The following is an 18,964-nucleotide window of genomic DNA, read 5'->3' on the forward strand; positions in this document are numbered from 1 at the left end:
AAAATAAGATAAACAGCAGTTATATTCTATTCAAAAATTGTCACAAGCATTTTTATCGAAATATATCTTTGTGTTTCAATATCTAAGACAGAATGTCAGCATTAAAAAAAACTGTGAACCGCCAAGCATTCAATATATGTGGAAAAGTTAAAAGTTAAACAAATGAACATCTCTCTCTCTCTCTCTCTCTCTCTCTCTCTCTCTCTCTCTCTCTCTCTCTCTCTCTCTCTCTCTCTCTCTCTCTCTCTCTCCCTAGCCCCCCCCCCCCCCAGTTTCGACGCCTATGTGCAAAAACTAACACCCCCCCCCCCCCCACACACACACACTACAGATTGACTTTCATTTATTTTAGAATAGAGATAACAAAAACAAAATTACAATGTGATAGAAATGATGATTAAGGAACTCCCCATGAATAAGGATTTTGAAAATTTTGATGAATTTTTACGGTACCCCCCCCCCCCCCAACCCACACGATCAAGAATCCTCGTTACATTGGAAATCCAAGTAGGCATCAACCCTACAGTGCAACTTTCTTCATATTGATGACCAAAATGATTTAATTAAACTGGCAGGAGCTGAGTGAAGCGAAAAGCGAAGATGATAAGCATCCGAATAAGTTTGTGAACGTTCTAATATATCTACTTTCAAATTAACCACTTCCGGTATGCCATGTGAGTTTGTTTACAATTCCATATTACATGTGTTGATGAAATATCAAGGCCCCGTGTGAACAGATTACAACATTTGACTGATTAGCATTACCCTTTTATGATTGTTGGAGAATACAGATATGGCAACCCACAAAGACAGTCTCAGTTCTTATCTCCAAAGTCTGAATCTCTCAGATAAATCTGCAATAGCTTTGGAAAAGGTGGAAGAAAATTATATACTAGACGTTGCTGTGCAGAATAAGTATGTTTTATAAATTTCATTTGATTTTGATTATTTCTTTAAGAGCTGAACTTTTATGTGCATTGTCGAATACGTGTACATGTAGGATCATGTGTATGTTTACATTTTTTTAATGGAAAAATCTTTTAGACCAGGAGCACAGAAACTTGTTGCAGCTACAAGTTCTAATCATGAGATACGGTTATATCAGTACGCTGACCTGACTATGACTGGTAAACTGGAAGGTACCAATTATATTTGATTCAATAATATGGTGATAATATCTATCTGTAATTAAGTCAGCAAACCAAGTAAATATAGTCCTGCAATAAATGACTTTAAAAAGACAGATTTTACAGTCTGTATAATTACTTTCAGGTCACTCAGATGTTATAACTGGTATTCAGTTTGCACACACCGAAGAAAACATGCTGTATTCATCTGCTCTTGACCAGTGTATCAAGTAATAAAAAAGATAACAACATGAACAAAGATGGGAATAAGATATATATAAATTTAATTTCAAAAAATTGCTGGACAATAATGAAATTAATTTGTGGTAACAACTCTTTAGTATGTTAAATTTTCTTACAGACTCATTGCATAAAATTGTTTTTATTCTGACATTAGGTTTTTAAATTTTGCAAAGACATGTAGATACAAACTTATACATTAAGTTTTACAGATGCTGGGATGAACGCTCTGGAAGATGTGTCCAAACATTTCAAGGTACAAAATATAATTCAGAACATTAACTTTTCCCAACTACAAGTAGTAATTTTTTGTGTGTTAGTTAATATATACATATAATAATTTTAAAATGTTCATATGTACATATTAGATTAAATGAATTACATCTTAATTATCAATTTCAACATTTCATCTTATAACTTTGTTCTACTCATATCAGCTCCTGGAGAAATCAAAGGCTTCAGTAGTTTTGGAATAAATTGTAATGATCGTGTAATAGCTGGAGGAACAGAATGTGTGACAACTGCTGAAGACATACACATCATTTTTTGGTGATACATTTTCTTTCATGATACAAAAATATTGAAAAAAAAACCTGATTACCGTATCAATTTTTTTTAGAATAAAGTGCATCAGATCTGTAAAAGCAGAGATATACTAGAGTATTAACAATTGAGATTTAAATTCTTTTAAATAAGTTGTTTATGATTTTAAATATTTGGCACACTTTGTAAGCAATGAAATATGAACATAATTTAGTAAATTTTGGTTTTAAAAACTAGTGTCATACATAGAGTTTAATGAATTTAGTGGTAACTATAAATGAACTGTGTGTGATATTTCATAATATACCATATTTGTTTTTTTCATGTCAATCAGACTCAATCTTGATATCAATGTTGATTCGTTTTGCATTTAACAGGGACAGAAGAAAAGCAGAGGTCATGGGGTCATACACTGAGAGTCATCAGGATGATATAACCCAGGTAGGTCCAGGCTCTGGAGCCAGCAAATATTGACGAACTCACTTTTGATCTCAGATTGATGAGCTCATTTTTGATCTTACTCTCACTTTTCCATTAAATATTTCTTTTGTAAAAATGTTTACAAGTCCAAACAAAATCTCAACTAATGCATAACATATAATGAAGAAATGTCTTTTGAATAGACATTTTAAAAAGTTTAAAAACACTTTGTAAAATCAGCTGAGATTTAGGAAGCTAAATATTAGCAATAGGACAAATTGTTTTGTTATTGATGACCAATATGAACTTAAATAACATTATGATAACCTTTTTTTCTTTAAAATAGGTGAAGTTTCATCCAGCGCAGCCTGACAGTCTTGCTACAGGCTCCACCGACGGACTTGTTTGTGTGTTTGATATTTCAAAGACCTCTGAAGATGATGCCATTTTATGGACATTCAATACAGAATCTTCAGTTGTAAGTAGTTATTTTGTATGAACAATATTAGATTTTTTTTCTGCCAATTTTTCAACCACAGCCTTACAAATCAGGAGACTTAGTTTGAAAGAGAGTTTAGGGTATTGTGCTTGAAAAATGTAAATATGGACTCCATGTTCAACTAATTTAGATTCATATACATGTATGTGATTTGTAATCTGGAAATCAAAACTTATGGAAAGTGACTGTATTAAATCTCCATCATCTCATTCTTATTTTGATCGGGTGTGATCAAATATGTCAAAAAGTTCTTCGGGCTTTATTTGATTTGATCACGTTCCGCCCATTATGATCACCTTAAAATACCCAAAGAATGACTCCTTATTCCTTAAGCCCTACGACTGCCCACGAATTACTAAAAGTTAAAAATCGCACTTCTTCGCCAGGTCTGTCTGGCGATAATTCTACAAACGGTGCTTTTTTCAAATCTAGTTCGACTCGACTACGATGTCTGCTCGACAATGTACGATGTTTGTGCGATAACTGGACGAGTTGTTGCGATTCATAAACGAATTTCGGCGATTAAGTAACGAACGCTTTGACATCTTCCTACGAGCAGGTAAGATGGAAGACGATTTTTATACGAGTACGACATTGTACGATTGATACACAAATAAGTAGTTTTTACGATTTTATATCTCGTATGTTAATTTATAAAGTGATTATAAAACAAATTAATGATTGCATTTTTGAGTAAAATAATTACCTGGAAGTATTTTTTTAATTTCACATAAGATGAATGATGCAATCAGACTAATATTGAAACATATTATAAAATATATATGAAAACACGTACACGTAGATGTAAATTTGTGAGTTAAGATGACCAACAAAATACATATTGTGACAATGTTTGCAACTGTGTGTAAAATTGCTTTAATAATTTGATGACGGACTTTTATTATTATAATTATAAACGAACAAGATGATATTGTTTTAGTTCAGGATTTGTTTAGATAATCATGAAATCGGCAGCAGTAATGTTCGATTTATTCCCTGAATGAGATTACCGATGAAGAACAAAATTTATGAAGAATTTACAAGTATATGTAAAATTTCGAAAGACAAGGTTCTGTAATAAACTTACATAATTACTGGACCATGTACATAGTAATCAAAAGAAGAATACTATTGCAAAACACTAACTTGTCTTGTATTTTCGTACTAACCCGTGGTTCACTTGAAAGGTTCTCGTATTGCACTTGCCCTCGATCGCCTGTTTTTGTATTGTATTGGCATAAAATTGAACTACATTCCCATTCACTCGGAGGACTCTCGAGGAAGACTCGAGAAACAATCGCATGAACTCGTAGAATACTCGGGGTAGAGCGTAGGATATCCGTAGCATCGTAAGTACTACGAAGTTTTGCGAGTTTCCTACGAATGTCGAAGATTTATTGCAACAATGTGCACGAGTGCAGTGCTAGATAGTACTTGCACTCATTTAAAAATATCCGAAATAAATTTTATTTTTACATGTACATCTAAAATCTACACACTTGATTTGGAAGTTCTAGAAGTTAGAACACTGCCTGTATACCTGTTGTTTCTGTATCTAAGTACTCCCTGAGAACTCCGGAAATTGGAACGGAAAACAAGTATTACTGGAATAAAGGTATAGTATATCATCCAGGCCAGTAAAGTGATGTAAAAGAGAGGATGGCTGTATAAAAAAATCTTATCGCTCTCGATGCAAAAGATGGCTATCATTGGTAGAAGGTTCACAATCCAGGAGAGGACATGGATCACCACTACCATGGTTACCGTGACCGACATCTTCCTGGAGATGGCCTTGGCTCCACGGGTATATCTCAGGTTCTGCTTTTTAAGAAAATGAAACGTGATCACTAATATTAGAGGAATGGCTAGCAGAATCTGTTTTTTGATCGTTCTGGTTTTGTATTCTGTCCGAGGATCCGTTGACGGGAAAAAATGAAAATTGCTGAATTGAAAAGACGTACAAATAACTAGATTAACTAAGAAGATGAGGATGGCGACGTACACAATCCTTCTAGACGTGACACGACGAAGCGAGGACAAGGGATATTGTAGAAGAATCAACCGCAGGCCAACCAACTGGGCGACGTAAAATCCGGATATGGTGATGCACGAAACCGTCAAGATAGCTAGTATTTTGAATTTCAGTGACGTGTGTTCGCTGTCAGCAAGGTAACCAAAGTGCGCCAGAAAGGGGAGATAACTGACCACAATAGAGATGCAATTACTTGCGGACAGCACGCCGATCATTGTCATTGTTGGTGACAACTTGACTCCTCTTCTACAAATTTTGTAAAGCGATAAAGAGTTGGCAAGAAGTCCAGCTGCTGCAAAGAACGAAGCAGTTATTCCGATGGCCGTGATGAAGGGATTCTCGAAACAGTACCATACAGAGTTACAGACGTCTGCAGATGAGCAGTTTGGAAGGAAGTCGATGTCCGACGGATGAATTCTTGACTTTCTATCAAACGTTCCATTTCCTCCTTGGAATATGAGTATAACGGAGTCGTTATCCATTGATAATCTTATCACCAATATCTACTTTTGAAAAAAAAGCACGTTTGGCTGAGAACAACTACATCCACTGCTAAATGTAATGCTCAAAATAATTTAGCTAAATACTATCCTTATCCCAATCAAGGTGATCATTTAGAACATAATAGCATTTTGAAAGTATCCTGGTAATGAGAAGTGCGTTGACCATCCCATGAGAAATGGAATAATGAAACTGTCATAGCGACACAATATCAAAATCAATTTCCAGGCACGACCATTTACTCTTGCAGACATTGGATGTTTAATATTAAGCTGCAGACCTTTTAATTGTTGAAACTGTTTGTCTAGTAACGAGCAAATAGGCGGACTATTTCACATCCCATTATTTCTAATTACTTTACAATAATCTGATAACAGATGCTCAAGTCTATTCAAAGACATGCGCACGGTAGTTCGATGATCTGCAAATCATATTTACATCTTGAGATTCATATTAATCAAGAGATTAATAAATACATTTGCCAAAGTGATCTATATTTATTTTGAAAAGAAGAATCAATGCATTGAAAATTACTCATGTCTTGATAGAATGTATGAAATTTTGATGCAGAATATATGCATTTATATAAACGCATGATGATATTTTACTCGAGATTCGTGTTTAGATATTTTAAAATAATTAGGGTAAAACGGATTTAATGAAAAGTGAAAACAGTGTGGTTTTATAGAACAAACTACATAAAAGATTTAAGAAGCAATATATACGAAGAATTTGGTGACAATTTGATATGTAAAATGGTGATTTTATTACGGGCCGCAAGAAGGCGGTCCGTTATTTGATATACATTGAAATATCTGCGGGATAGCTTTTTGTTTACAGAATTAATACTATGCTTATTTTTATGAATTATTCGTAAAAGTAAATTTGCATGAAGAAATATGTTTTATGCCTTTTAAAAAATATTACATATTTTTTGTTTTGCTCGTAAATGTAAATTAGGTCATAGACTGTCGTGTTAGGTGCTTTTTTATCGAGACTATAATCTATTCGGGAAATTTCGAATTTTTTCATTCTTTTAAAAAAAAAATGTATCGGGATCGACGGGACATAAAGACCCGAATGACATGACATTTTATATAAATGATATTACTTCATAGTATGGCAATAATCATACAATTACCGTTAGAAATGCTTACAGTAACGAACTCGATTCTTATTAATAGTAGTAAAATGTTAAACTTCAAATCGTGTTACTGAAAATATATTAAGATTTACCATAAAAATTAGCACAACCAACTCGTTACATGTATTTTCTTCTTTTTGATGTGTTTTTTATTTAAACAACCAATGATGATTCATACAATAATTATATTTTTGCGGCCCATTTGCGTCAATATGATTTCTTGTTTGGTACTTGTAGTCTAAAATTGGTTGGACAGGAGAAAAACAAACTGATGTGTACTGTATTACCCACGACGATGCCCTACATGTGTGGGATTCTGTTGAGGTAAAAGCATTTATTTTTCTTATTTGTTCGATTTCAATCTTTTCTCGATGTGTCAATGTTCGATGATGTACGGTAAATGCCTGTGTATACCGTTCCTCCTCCTATTTTGTAGGGTGATGATATCTTGAGCAAAACAAATATTAGAGACGAATTTCAGGTAAGTAAGCAAGGGAAATCACTCTGAATGCCTTAGTGTTCTTTTGAATTGTAGTTCTGTGTAAATGTTCGATGGTTAAGATTGGGAGATTGTCACTAGGTGGAAGATAGGGTTAAACGTGTTTTGACGACCGTAGTTCCCTGACTGGGATGAGATTCTGTGTTACTATTATTGGCAACTTTAGAAATATGCGGGACATGCTTTACACACCATGCTTACAATGTGAAAATGTATTAACGAAACATTTTGTTGATTTTTAGAATAATTCTTTGTACAAAAGATGCATTCGGGACTCTTTTCTGAAAGAAAATTGTTTCTTTCTCTTAATTGAACTTTTCCGCGTTAAAGTGATGAAAGGTCTGAGGTCCAGAAATAAAAGAATTTAAAATATTGCAAGTACATGTACTGTATATGAATCATAAAGCTACGCCCAAATTTATGACTTTGCGATGTTGATGCAGTATTTTGCGGTAGGTAAGGTAAATTGAGGCTGTATATTACAGAAACCTTTTGAAATATATATGTTATTAAGAGATAGCACTTTATAAACTTTTGACACACTAAAATCGTCTGGCAGTCAAGTACGATGGAACCCAACCCCCGCTGACCGTATTTTAAACCTTGCTGAGATTGTTTAATGGTCAGAAGTCATTATAAATATTTCTTGATCACATCCTAATCACATTTTATCTCTCGAATCTTAATTTATAATACCCATGCAGTAGAATGATTTATGAAGTTTGGTGTCGCACAGGGTTTCCTATGGGTGAACTTTTATACCGTATAAGATGGGAATCAGGGGAGACTACTGTTGGTAACAATAGGTCGTCAACGTTAACACACGATACAATCTTGAACTCAGACGAAGGTCAATTAAGATCCAATATTAGATAGTAATTAGATAGACAAAGGTTATTGTTCTAAATCTTGAATGTAACCTGTTCTAAAGTTTGATTGCGAAAAATTAATTATAAGGATTTAAACATTAAAAGATATGTTCGAGTTTATTGTACCTTGTTCTTTATTTCCTCCACAGGAAGATTCTTGTAACAGTTAATACGGGTATATAGTTCGTTGTATATGGGAAAGAAACTTCAGATTATGGTCTGGGGTAACGATGTATCCTGCCGTCTACATTAGATGGCACCTATTTTAATAATTATGATTAAAGTGGAACTTCCCAAACAAGACACTTCAAACAGCAAACGGTCAAATGATAGTGTTCGATCCTGCACAACAAGATCGAATGTGTTGATGACAATTGACAAGCTTCCTTAATTGTCTTTGGCGAAAAGCTAAGAGATATTTTTGGTTGAAATTTGATTCTAAAACAGAAGAACAAAATTATTAGTCGTTCAAGGTTCTCTGTTGCAGAAGAAATTTGCACAGCATTCAAATTAACCTTGGTTTCTGCATTATTGACTGCAAAAGTTAATGCGAAGCGCATCCAATAGATTGAATTCTCTTTCAGTAAGAGACGTTAACACTGTAATAACAATGGTTAATGCAGCTATGAATTACACAGCGTGACACCTCGAATGTAATTGCTATTTATGCGAATTCTTTTCATTAAATATTGATGCCCAGAGCCATACAAATAACGCAACGAGATTGAACCGACCTGATACAATAATCTACCCGGGTATTGCCCCGGCGTTCAGCAGTGCACTGAAATCGTTTTTGGCGTCAAAATTGATGATTATTTTTCTCTCGGTTAGTTTTTTTATCCTCAAAAATTAATGGCTCTCTTCCATTAAATGGAATTGGTTTGTTTGTTCTTTCAAAGAATAGAATCAGTTAAATCAAGTGGCGGCACCTATAATCGACAAGATTTAGGAAATGGGACTGGTGATTTTTGCATTTGTTATTTTACCGTTGTTTTCAGAAATCGTACATAGATACTGCGTTGAAATTTCCTGATATGCTCCTACATTGTAAAATCAATGCAGCCAATATTTCTCCTGAGTAATTCATGACTTTCCCGCCATGTCAATATTGAACCTTTTAGTTACCAACTTTTCTACCAGCAGAGGTCATAATAAAACATAGACCTGTAGTTTATGATGTGGTTGGTTGAATTTGACGTACCGACTGAAGTATTACCGCCCTGTGGAGAAGATAGTGACGCTTGCACCAAACAAGTTGTTTGGGCTTTACTGTCAAGGGTTATGGTTACAGGATGGGTCAAAATATCTCCTTGTAATTCTAAAACTTAAATTCATTCTGTAGCAAACTCGGGTCACCTGTTTTGTGTAAAGTAATTAAACCGCTTACAACCAGGATTTCATTAAAGACTGATTTCAAAAATGATCAAAGCACCTCGAAAGCCTAACTCTTGTTTATCCTTGTATTATTCCATGTTAACTTAAGTTTGTGATAACAACCTTGAAAATTTCTTTGGTGTTTTTGAAAATTTCTCGGTTCAAGATTTAACCATCTGCAATAAAAGCAAACAAAGATTTTAAGCCCCGGCTTTCTTTATCATTATATAATCTGATCATTCAAGTGACGAGAAAGAAGAAACACACGATCTGTTGAGAGAACAACCAGTCTTATTTTGGTTAACATCCATGTACTCTTGGTATAAATAGAGCAGATCTCGGCAATAACCTGAGGCATGTCAGCTAGTACATGTGTCAGCCAATGTTTGTTTTTTGATAAAATTTAGGATTGAAATTTTTGATCATCTGAGCCCAGCTGTCAATTATTTCGACATTTATTATACCGGGGTAAGGGCGGCACGAAGGACTGAGATCAATCTGGACAAGGATCTCTCGCTAAGGGAGAACAGGGATTGCGGGATAAAATGGCTACAGAGTCTGTTTATAAGGATCACTTCATTTCTTTAGAGTTTAATACCTCTGTTTGAGATAGATATTGACGCTGTGTTTTCGGTGTGTTTCTCATTCAAGCATATTAAGAGTTAAACCAGTACAGATTGTTAGGTTTGGTTTGTTCTGGAGAGAAGGGGGGGGGGGGGGGGGTTCCACTGTATGTAAGCACGTCTTTTTGAAGGGATTAAGCACACGATTAACAGACTCCTCTGGTAATGAAGGTAATCACTCTATGGGAGTTCTGTCAAGTTCATAATAAACTATTTTTTATCAGATGTTTGGAGTTATATCTGACGATTTGCTAAGCTGCCCTTGACTCCTTCCTTCATTTTGAACTCTTAGATGAAGTTATGAAAATATTAGGTAAAAATGACTTGAGAAAATTATCCAATTTTACATCAAAGTATAGGAATTATCTACACTTGGTTTGTCATGCAATCTCCAGATGGTTGGGAACAGTTTTGTAATTGAAATTTTCAAGGGGGAAAAATCTAACACTAGTCACGCTGCTGATTAATACTTTTCTTGAAGCCATTGTATTCAAATCCTTCTTCTGCAATTCAAAGTACTAGTATTCGTCAGCAATACTAGTAATCGGACAATTGCCGGGGCATTTCTTTGCAGTATATTTATAATGATTTAGCGGTTATTGTTCTGACAATGGCCTAGCAAGGTCTTTTATATGATTCCCTTTGTTGTAAAATCGGTCAACAGGCCTGGATTCAGGAAACACAAAGATATGCAAACTTTTAACAGCTGGACGATTTTCTGTCTCTCGAACAAAGTTTTGTGTTGTACTACCAAATCGAACATTTCGATCCCATAGCTAGTTTCCGATTCTCTTTTGACTTTGCTAAAGTACAAACAATTTAACGAAAAAAATGCAATCCGTTGTCTGTACGTTTTACAGTATCGATAATGATCTCTGTTAGAGTGTTTTAACATCATAGAATAGCTTCAGGTCAACGGACTGTATAGAGTTTGCCAACAGTAGCTCAAAGTTATACAGCTGTATTCATATTCTAATAACTAGGTTTTTGTTACCGTGAGAAAAGGGTGTTATTAAAGTAGGAGGTTTTTTTTGGTTGCGTATAATTGTTATTTATTGATAGAAATAAAATTTAATTATAAACATTTAAAGCAACAACAACAGCAAAAAATGACCAGAGATGTATCTTTAAAACGTCATTTAAAATAAAATTTTCATACTAGATATGTTTAATTAAAGTGTTTTCTTGCTACGGGTCATAAACAGTTTTCTAAAATAAAAAGTGTGGGTTTTTTTTAAAAAAAAGATTTGTTTGTTGTGTTTGTGTTAATGTAATATATCTTTATACATGTGTTGCAATTATCATGCTTTCTTTCAGGACAAGGATCCTGTTGAGTATATGGTGGATTGCCTGTTCACAGACTCTTTACATCTTGTCATGGGCACACACAGGTTTGTTTTTGGTTCTATATTTGCTAATAGATTGGGTCTTAACGGGTCTCGATCGTGGGACTGTACTGATTTGCTAGCGCTGGTTAGTTTATTTCATGACATTTTCGAAGTCCGAACGAAAACTTTTTTGAAAATGCGGCCTGCCTTTAGGGTTTTAGTGTTGCAACCTTTTTTTAAAGAATTCTTTTGAAAATGGAACGTTTTCATTTGATCTTTGATATCTTCTGGTTTATGTTCTTAAAAAAATATTAGTTTCAAAAGAAAAATGCAAATCAAGAAAATCTAGCATGTTTATATAACCTTGTATAATAAAAACACGATGCAGATTGAATTAATATCTCGTTAGAAATCGAAAAAGAAAACCGAAAAAGAGAGTTCTGGATGTGTTTATTTGCCTTGATCTCATTCCACGGCTTTGTGATCACGTCGTAGATGGTTATTGATTAACTCTACGGAGAAAATTAAAGTAAGCATGAAGGGGGATTCTATGTGTCACAACCCTGATACGATATTCAGTTTATCAATCGATCAGTCAATATATCGATTGATTGATTTTCGTCAGGTGTTAAAGCATCTACCTAGAAAAACTTGTACAAATTCTGTTATATACCGTTGTTTCAAGCGCATTACGGTCAACACATTTCAAGCTGTTTTTAGTGAAGATGTTTGATTTTCTTTAGATTAGCCTGACAAGAACTTGTTTGGGTTTTTTTCTCAGAAGAAATAACATTCGCGTGTTCAGTGTAGTAGACAATTTCTGTCTGCAGTGCATTTATGAATGAGATATTACAGACGTATTATCATAACACAAGCTCAACAAAGCATCACTGTCGCCGGTATGAACCGATGACGTCATATCCGTTTTTTTGTTGTTTGTTCTGTGTTTTGTTTTTTGCAATGTTTGCTAACTCTTAATCACGTTGAGCTTGTTTACAGCGGCGACCTCCAAATAATGACTACTGATGAACCACAGAAAATCGTGAAAACTCTGAAAGGTGGCCACACAGCAACTGTGCGATGTTTGCACTGGGATAATTCGGTACTCTACGTTTTAAATATTCATTGTATTTTTTTGTTTTTAACGAGAAAAATTAAAAAGAAACGTTTTCGCCTACGTGCTTGTAACATAAAACAGAATTCATTTATCCCCTATCACAAAAACGAGCTCTGAGAAAAAGAGAAAGTACAAGAGAACAGACAATGCATTATTATGATCAGACGATTCAGTTATCAGATAAGCACGGATGTAATCCGCTGAGCTAATCACTGAACTTGTTTCTGTATGTCTTTTTGGAGACCCACACGTTGTTAACGGGAGCGGAAGATTCTTTGTTGTGTAAATGGAGCGACTGTGTGAAGCAGACGACAGATACCAAAAGAGTAAGTAACTGGCGCGGGAGCCTATGGAAGCTCTCGGTGCTCTCGTCTGTCAATGCGGAGACGTAAATAGAAAATTGGTTTGCTTAAGTCAACAGAAGGAGCTATATTTGGAAATATTTTAACGATTAACTTATTTATTTGTAGGCCAAGTTAAAAATGAAGAAAACGGATTCGAAGAAAACAAGACCCTATTGAAACTCAAGTGTTTTGAATGTTATATATAGAAATAGAAAATTAAATCCTGAAAAAAAAATATTTCAATAGTCCTCAACTTCAATTTTATCGAACGGTCTCAAAGGCACTCGTGGAGACTTGAAATTTTAATTATTATTTGATTCAAAGGGTTTAAATATTTAAACGTAAATCATAAACATTCCAAAAGTTCTGTAAAGCTGGTATAAATATTCTTATGCGATTACATTGTTTATTTGTATACCCATCATGTAAATACTCAGTCTGGTGATTTGCAAGTTTTGCTATTTTTTTAGTCTACATGATAGTGCTTTTATTAAAAAAAATTTGAAGTGCATATAAATCCCAACGAGCTTCTAGTAATACTAAACAAAAATGAAATACATTAATGTATGCATCGTTTTTATTACGTTATTGGCTCAATGAATTAAGATGTAAGTTACGATAAATATGGATTCTTATCTTTATCAAATGTTCTATTGTCTTTCATTACTTGCAACCACCTCTATCAAACAATTGTTTTTCATAATTCGTGCAGACAATGTAGGATAAGGAATCCGATAGAGCATGCCTCGTGTTTAACGAATATATCCAGCCGCGAAGGGGAAAAATGCGCTGTATAGGTTTTTTATCAACTGCGATAACCACGAATGGAGCTCCATTGACCAAATAGTAACGATGCATTATTCAAACGTTTCCGAGGGAATTTATTCTTCTGACTGACGTATATGTTTTCAATGAATAAAAAAGGTATATTTTTTCCTAAAACTATATTATAGCTCTCACGAAAGAACCGACTTCAAAGGAGTTTGGTTCTTACATGATTACATATATGTATCGGTTTGATAGAAATAAAACAGGAGAGACATGTTTAATCATTAATATCAATTTTATTAAGTTTATAACATCTACTGAGATAGAGGGATGACTTACAAAACATTGTAATCACGTGATAACAAGTATTATTCAGTGCGGCCATTACACAATGAACAGCACTGCGATACCATAATGAATAAAAATTGAAATAAAAATTAACACAATATTTCTCTATAATACTATATCTTGTCAGAATAAAATAAAATCACAGATCTTTTAGCGCCTTCCAGACATTTTTTGAAGTTTCAAAATGCTTATATGCACTCTACATGTTGATGTTGAAAAGATACAAAAACATAAACAGTTTTATCACAAGCACAGTAACTTCTTTTCAAAGGGACGGTATGCTTTGACTATAAGCAACAAAAAATAAATGTCATAAGTAGTCAGAATTTGGACGGCTAGCTCAGAGTAAAACCATCAGTGTTGACGAGTTAAGGCACATATCAGAATAATAATAATATTGATCATAATAATAATATGTATAATAATAATACTAATAATACTTGGGTTTTTTTTTTACCAAAACAAAAAGTATGGTTTTACAGCGTCGTAAGGTGAGAAAATATTACTGGTTTATTATATATTTGGAATCAGAATCACTGTCAGAAATACTTATTCTAAAAATCTTGTTTATTACGTAGCAAACATTTGAAGCACTATAGTTGTGTCTTGGACTATACATCATTAGGTTTTATATCGTATTTATCCGTAGTGTAAATGGCACTAAACAGGAAAAACAAAATTTAAAAAAAAAAGAAGAAGAAAAGAAAAACAATTTTTTCAGCGGTAACAAAAATGTTCAACAAATAAGGCAAAAACAAAAAAATAGCACTTTGTATTAAATTGAACGAATCAGCAGTCCAGTCATTATAAAATTAAGGGCGGAGTTTGACGTCCGTCCGTTTGGCAATATTTATATTTCATACCTTGTACCAACAGTGTGAAATCAGCATGTTATAAAAATGTTCATAGATGTTTTTTACTTACTTACAAAAACACTAATAACATTAGAAAACATCATTTTGCCATTCTTAAACATATGAGCATGCTTTCCTTTCGTAAGATCTACCATCATCAAATAAGTAACTAGATATGAACATGAGCGAATACAAAATACCATGATGCTCATTTTCATTATATTTAAAATAGTTTGTATGTAAAAATCCCTGGTTTAATAACGAGATAAATATAAAACATAAATGCAGCAAAAATTATAGTTTGTTCAACAGCAATTTACATATATACACAAAGTACAACCCAATATTCCATTTCATTTCCTCAAAAAAGCTTTTTTTAGTCTAATGAAGGTGAAAACAAGGTGACAACAAATAGGAAATGAAATTTATAAGGAAATCGAATGTACTAAATCACGTGACTAGAATTGTGGGAGGAAATTTACACTGAGTAAACTGCTATGTAGTTTTTTTTATTTTTAAGTCTTCTTAAATTGTAACTGTTGTTTTATATCAGTAGTCAAAAAATCCGAATCGGATTATGTTTTATATAAATAGAAATACCAAAAAGCAAGATCAATGTCGTAATCTCATTAGTGTCTTACGTAACAGGGTTTGATCCCTTAGATTAAGATAAATCCCACGTACTATTTTGCAGGACTACATGTATTTTGTGGCGTGAATTAAAATACCATATCACAGCTGACGGGTGTATATGTTTGGCACTAATGCAAATCGGGTACATTGTGTTCACATCCTATTGCTTTGAAGATAGACCATCGCACCATTCAATGTACTTCCAGGAAAATAACTTTTAAACTTTCGAAACTGGCGAAACTAAATAAAGTAGTGAAGTGATTTCAAAGCACCACGTGACTGATGTATTTCTAGACGTTGTGCTACTGACCCTGATTTAGTGAAGAAATAATAATATTCAAAAGTTTGAATCCAGTCGTCCTTATTTTCAACCAATGGACATCAAGTCGGCCTGTACTTCCGGATCACGAAGTAGTTCATCAATCTCTTCCGGCATAACTCGGCGGTGCTCGGAGCGAAGGGACCGACCTGAACGGTTTGATTTGTTGCTCTTGGTAGAGCGAGTGGACTTGGCACTCTTGGAGCTTCGGATAGACTGACGATGAATGAGATTTTGGCTAATCGTACGGTGGAGGTTTTTGCTGCCGGCGGCGTTAGCATTCGTTAGCCATTGGTGATTCAGAGCCTCGTCTGAGGTCATTCTTTGGTCGGGGTCAACGATAAGAAGTCTATCAATGAATTCTTTAGCGAATGGCGTCACATCCTTCCAATGCTGTTAAATATAAGAAAAAAAAATAATGTTACAATGCAACACTAATATATACTTTCAATAGTACAATATCCTCTGATGTACCACTTAACTGATTATTTTTTTAATAAAAGAGACATTACAATTTATTTTAAACTGTATATATTAAAGTACATGTTTTCTTTTAAATCGTACAAAATGTCGACAAATTCACGATCCTAGCTGTATCTGTATTTTTTTTTTACATTTTACTCCATTTGCCCTTTCATGAACATGTGGAAAGACGCAAACACTGAGAGGGTAATCTTATTTTGCAAGACTCGGATATCGTGTAAGAGAATAGCTCGATCGGACTGATGCTCCTGAAGTGACAAAACGCAGAGAAAACCTTTGACACTGAGTTAAAACATTAAGATAATTTTTCTGGAGCTTCGGTTTTATCAACATCGTTTGGATTTCATCGCAACACAAAGCAATTCTAGATAAGGAAGGGGAAAATAATCTATTGCGGGAGAAAAGATGCATATAGTTGGCTATAGACACTAGCCGTAAACCAATGGATGCTGATAGGATGTATTCGCACCTGTCCTGTAGATTCATGAAATGAAATAGTTAGCCTCTCTCTCTCTCTCTCTCTCTCTCTCTCTCTCTCTCTCTCTCTCTCTCTCTCTCTCTCTCTCTCTCTCTCTCTCTCTCTCTCTCTCTCTGTATAAATGTCAATGGCATCTGTGTGTTTGAGCAGTTGTATATCTCTGCCACTGACAAGTTACACAGACAATTTCCTCCGAAACCTATTGGATTTGTTTTGTTTCAAGACATAACCGTATTTCATACATGTCATTTCGGTATTATTTTCAGTATGACATTCATTGAATTACGAGTTGGGAAGAACTACAATAATTAGGCTTCACTGTATGTGACGTTATTACGATTTAGTTGCCAACCGGGCTTTTAATTACATGGTTAAAAAACAGTTAAGCACTAACTTCAAATTCTTCAAGGATGTTTCAAATGGATATTAACCTATTTATTGACAGACATGTATCGTAACGATCAAGCAGTGGTCTTATGATATGTATAATATATAAAAAAAACCTTGCATGTTTTATTCTTTATCCTGTGCAGGTGCAAACGAAAATGATTATGCTACGCGGCAAAGAGATTATAGCTGTTGCTTAGGGGATATTATAAGACCAGATTGGAAAAGAGTTGTAACGAACTGGCGATAACACCGGGACTCGCTTCATCCTTCAAGCTAACGATTTCCATATGCGCTAACTCACAGAAACAACAGTCAGAGAGGTGTTGTGTCTGCTTGTAAAGACCCTTACTTCCTGTCTCTCCTCAACCCAGTATTGTGTGCAGTAATGAATCAACACTTTAGGGATGAGCCTATGATGAAATTGAGCTGGTGTGTAAGCTATACTTCTTGAGTTTGAAAAAAAAACAATGACCAATGGTCTTACGACCACTGTACGAGTTTCCAACACTATGTTGATTAATACGACATGTTGGGTTCTAAAAGGTGTATCTGTAACAATACTAGGGGGAAAAATCCTTTACTAAAACACTTTTAGAATTTATTAAGTATTGCAATATATTGTATCAAAAACTAGATTTCTATTTACGATTCATCCATTGGCAAATTCCAGATATGATTTACGCAGACACCATTGTAAAAAGTTCTACCGCACTAACCTACTTTGGGGGAATTTAAATCTAAGATAATCTTGACCTTGTCGAAATGAAATATTGAAAGAGATACACGCGGATCGATTTTTTAGAGAAACATTAACTCCACGATGAAATATTAGAAACTGAACAAACACTGAATTATTTTTAACTTTGCATTGAAAAAAAAACAAAGTTTGATAAAACTTGCTATACAGATTTTAAAGATAATTGTTATCAAGTGCACAAAGGCTATACTGTGCAATCAAAGGTTACGAATAATTTTACTCCAAAAGGGACCATTGACTTTTTAAACCACGAGTTAAATGCATACATAGAAATATTGCCTAATAGCTAGGTTTAAATAGACAACTGTTATAGAGCACAAGTCCCGGAGAACACTTGAACTAGATTTAGTTTCTTGTTTCGATCTTTAAAGTACATAACATATTTGACATTGACTTTTACATTCAATAATCGTATAGACTTGTTTTATTTTTCAATGTCATTGGCAGAATTAATGAAGTAAAAGGGACTTTGTAAATTTGCTTATAATCGAAAGGAATTTTTCCCTCAAGTAAATTTTCTGATTACCTATGTATAACTGGATTTTTTTTTCTGTTAACGTTATATATCAATAATGCGTTTGCAACAAATGGTCTTGTATATTGATAAATATTTGACGAAACCAATGGTATCAAGGTGCTACCATTCCAATTAAGGTAACAGTCCCTTACGACTTCGTTATGTAACAAGACAGAAAATTGCTTACTCCGAACGCGGCACGATTATCTTCCACAGAGTACATTACGGCAGCATCATTTTTATGCTGACTCAGTGATTTTTTTCCTTTCAGGTCAAGGTCGTTAGGTGAATAGCTTTTTGATATAAAGTGATGAAAAGATAAGGTTGAAACCTACCATATGAATGAGCGGTAATACCAGAGATTTTTAGAATTTCGCTTGTTCTTGTTATTAAATAAAATTGAATTATATACCGGTATATAATTTTTTCTTCAGCCGAGGTCAAATGCAAATGCAAATGCCCATAAAATATAATATCATAATGAACTACGAATTGCATTTTGTTTATTTACTAAAGATATGTGGTTTTTAGACCTGATACTAGTATTCCTGCTATGTGTAAGGCTTAATTTTATCGCATTTTTTTCTCTTTTTAGAATAAGAGAAATAAAAAAAAATTCGGGTATCTCGTAAAATATGATGTGCAGCTTAAATATCCATCGATATGATGCGTGTGGCATCGTTAAGAAAACGTTGTTAATATCTTTATCACAATTGTCTCAAGTTTGCAAAGCACCGGGTTTCCTTTGAAGTTTCTA

At 34.1% G+C, this 18,964-nt stretch overlaps 2 protein-coding genes across 2 annotated transcripts in view; one reads left to right on the plus strand and one right to left on the minus strand.

Annotated features, from left to right (window-relative positions):
* The first annotated feature begins 664 nt into the window (after positions 1-664).
* On the plus strand, positions 665-12,897 carry LOC128188042 (WD repeat-containing protein 89-like). Its single transcript, XM_052858822.1, has 13 exons — positions 665-915; positions 1,045-1,139; positions 1,273-1,357; positions 1,580-1,623; positions 1,805-1,916; positions 2,288-2,351; positions 2,677-2,808; positions 6,744-6,830; positions 6,943-6,987; positions 11,195-11,262; positions 12,199-12,301; positions 12,559-12,642; positions 12,787-12,897. Exons 1-13 carry the CDS (start codon positions 794-796, stop codon positions 12,835-12,837), a joined length of 1,092 nt encoding a protein of 363 aa, XP_052714782.1. The 5' UTR covers positions 665-793; the 3' UTR covers positions 12,838-12,897.
* An 807-nt stretch (positions 12,898-13,704) lies between these two features.
* Positions 13,705-18,964, minus strand: part of LOC128188041 (serine/threonine-protein kinase H1 homolog) — an 8,285-nt gene continuing 3,025 nt past the window's right edge. Inside the window, exon 2 of the mRNA XM_052858821.1 lies at positions 13,705-15,975. Within this exon, the coding sequence (XP_052714781.1) occupies positions 15,631-15,975 (345 nt within the window). The 3' untranslated portion in view covers positions 13,705-15,630. The remainder of the gene's footprint in view (positions 15,976-18,964) is intronic.

This window comes from Crassostrea angulata, chromosome 6 (assembly GCF_025612915.1).
Source record: "Crassostrea angulata isolate pt1a10 chromosome 6, ASM2561291v2, whole genome shotgun sequence".
NCBI classification, from domain to species: domain Eukaryota; kingdom Metazoa; phylum Mollusca; class Bivalvia; order Ostreida; family Ostreidae; genus Magallana; species Magallana angulata.

Bases quoted from the DNA above. Each gene is read 5' to 3' on its own strand.
- LOC128188042 (XM_052858822.1), top strand. From the start codon at position 794: ATGGCAACCCACAAAGACAGTCTCAGTTCTTATCTCCAAAGTCTGAAT. The intron at 1,358-1,579 runs GTAATAAAAAAG...TAAGTTTTACAG, and splicing joins GCTCTTGACCAGTGTATCAA to ATGCTGGGATGAACGCTCTG. The intron at 6,831-6,942 runs GTAAAAGCATTT...CCTATTTTGTAG, and splicing joins ATGTGTGGGATTCTGTTGAG to GGTGATGATATCTTGAGCAA.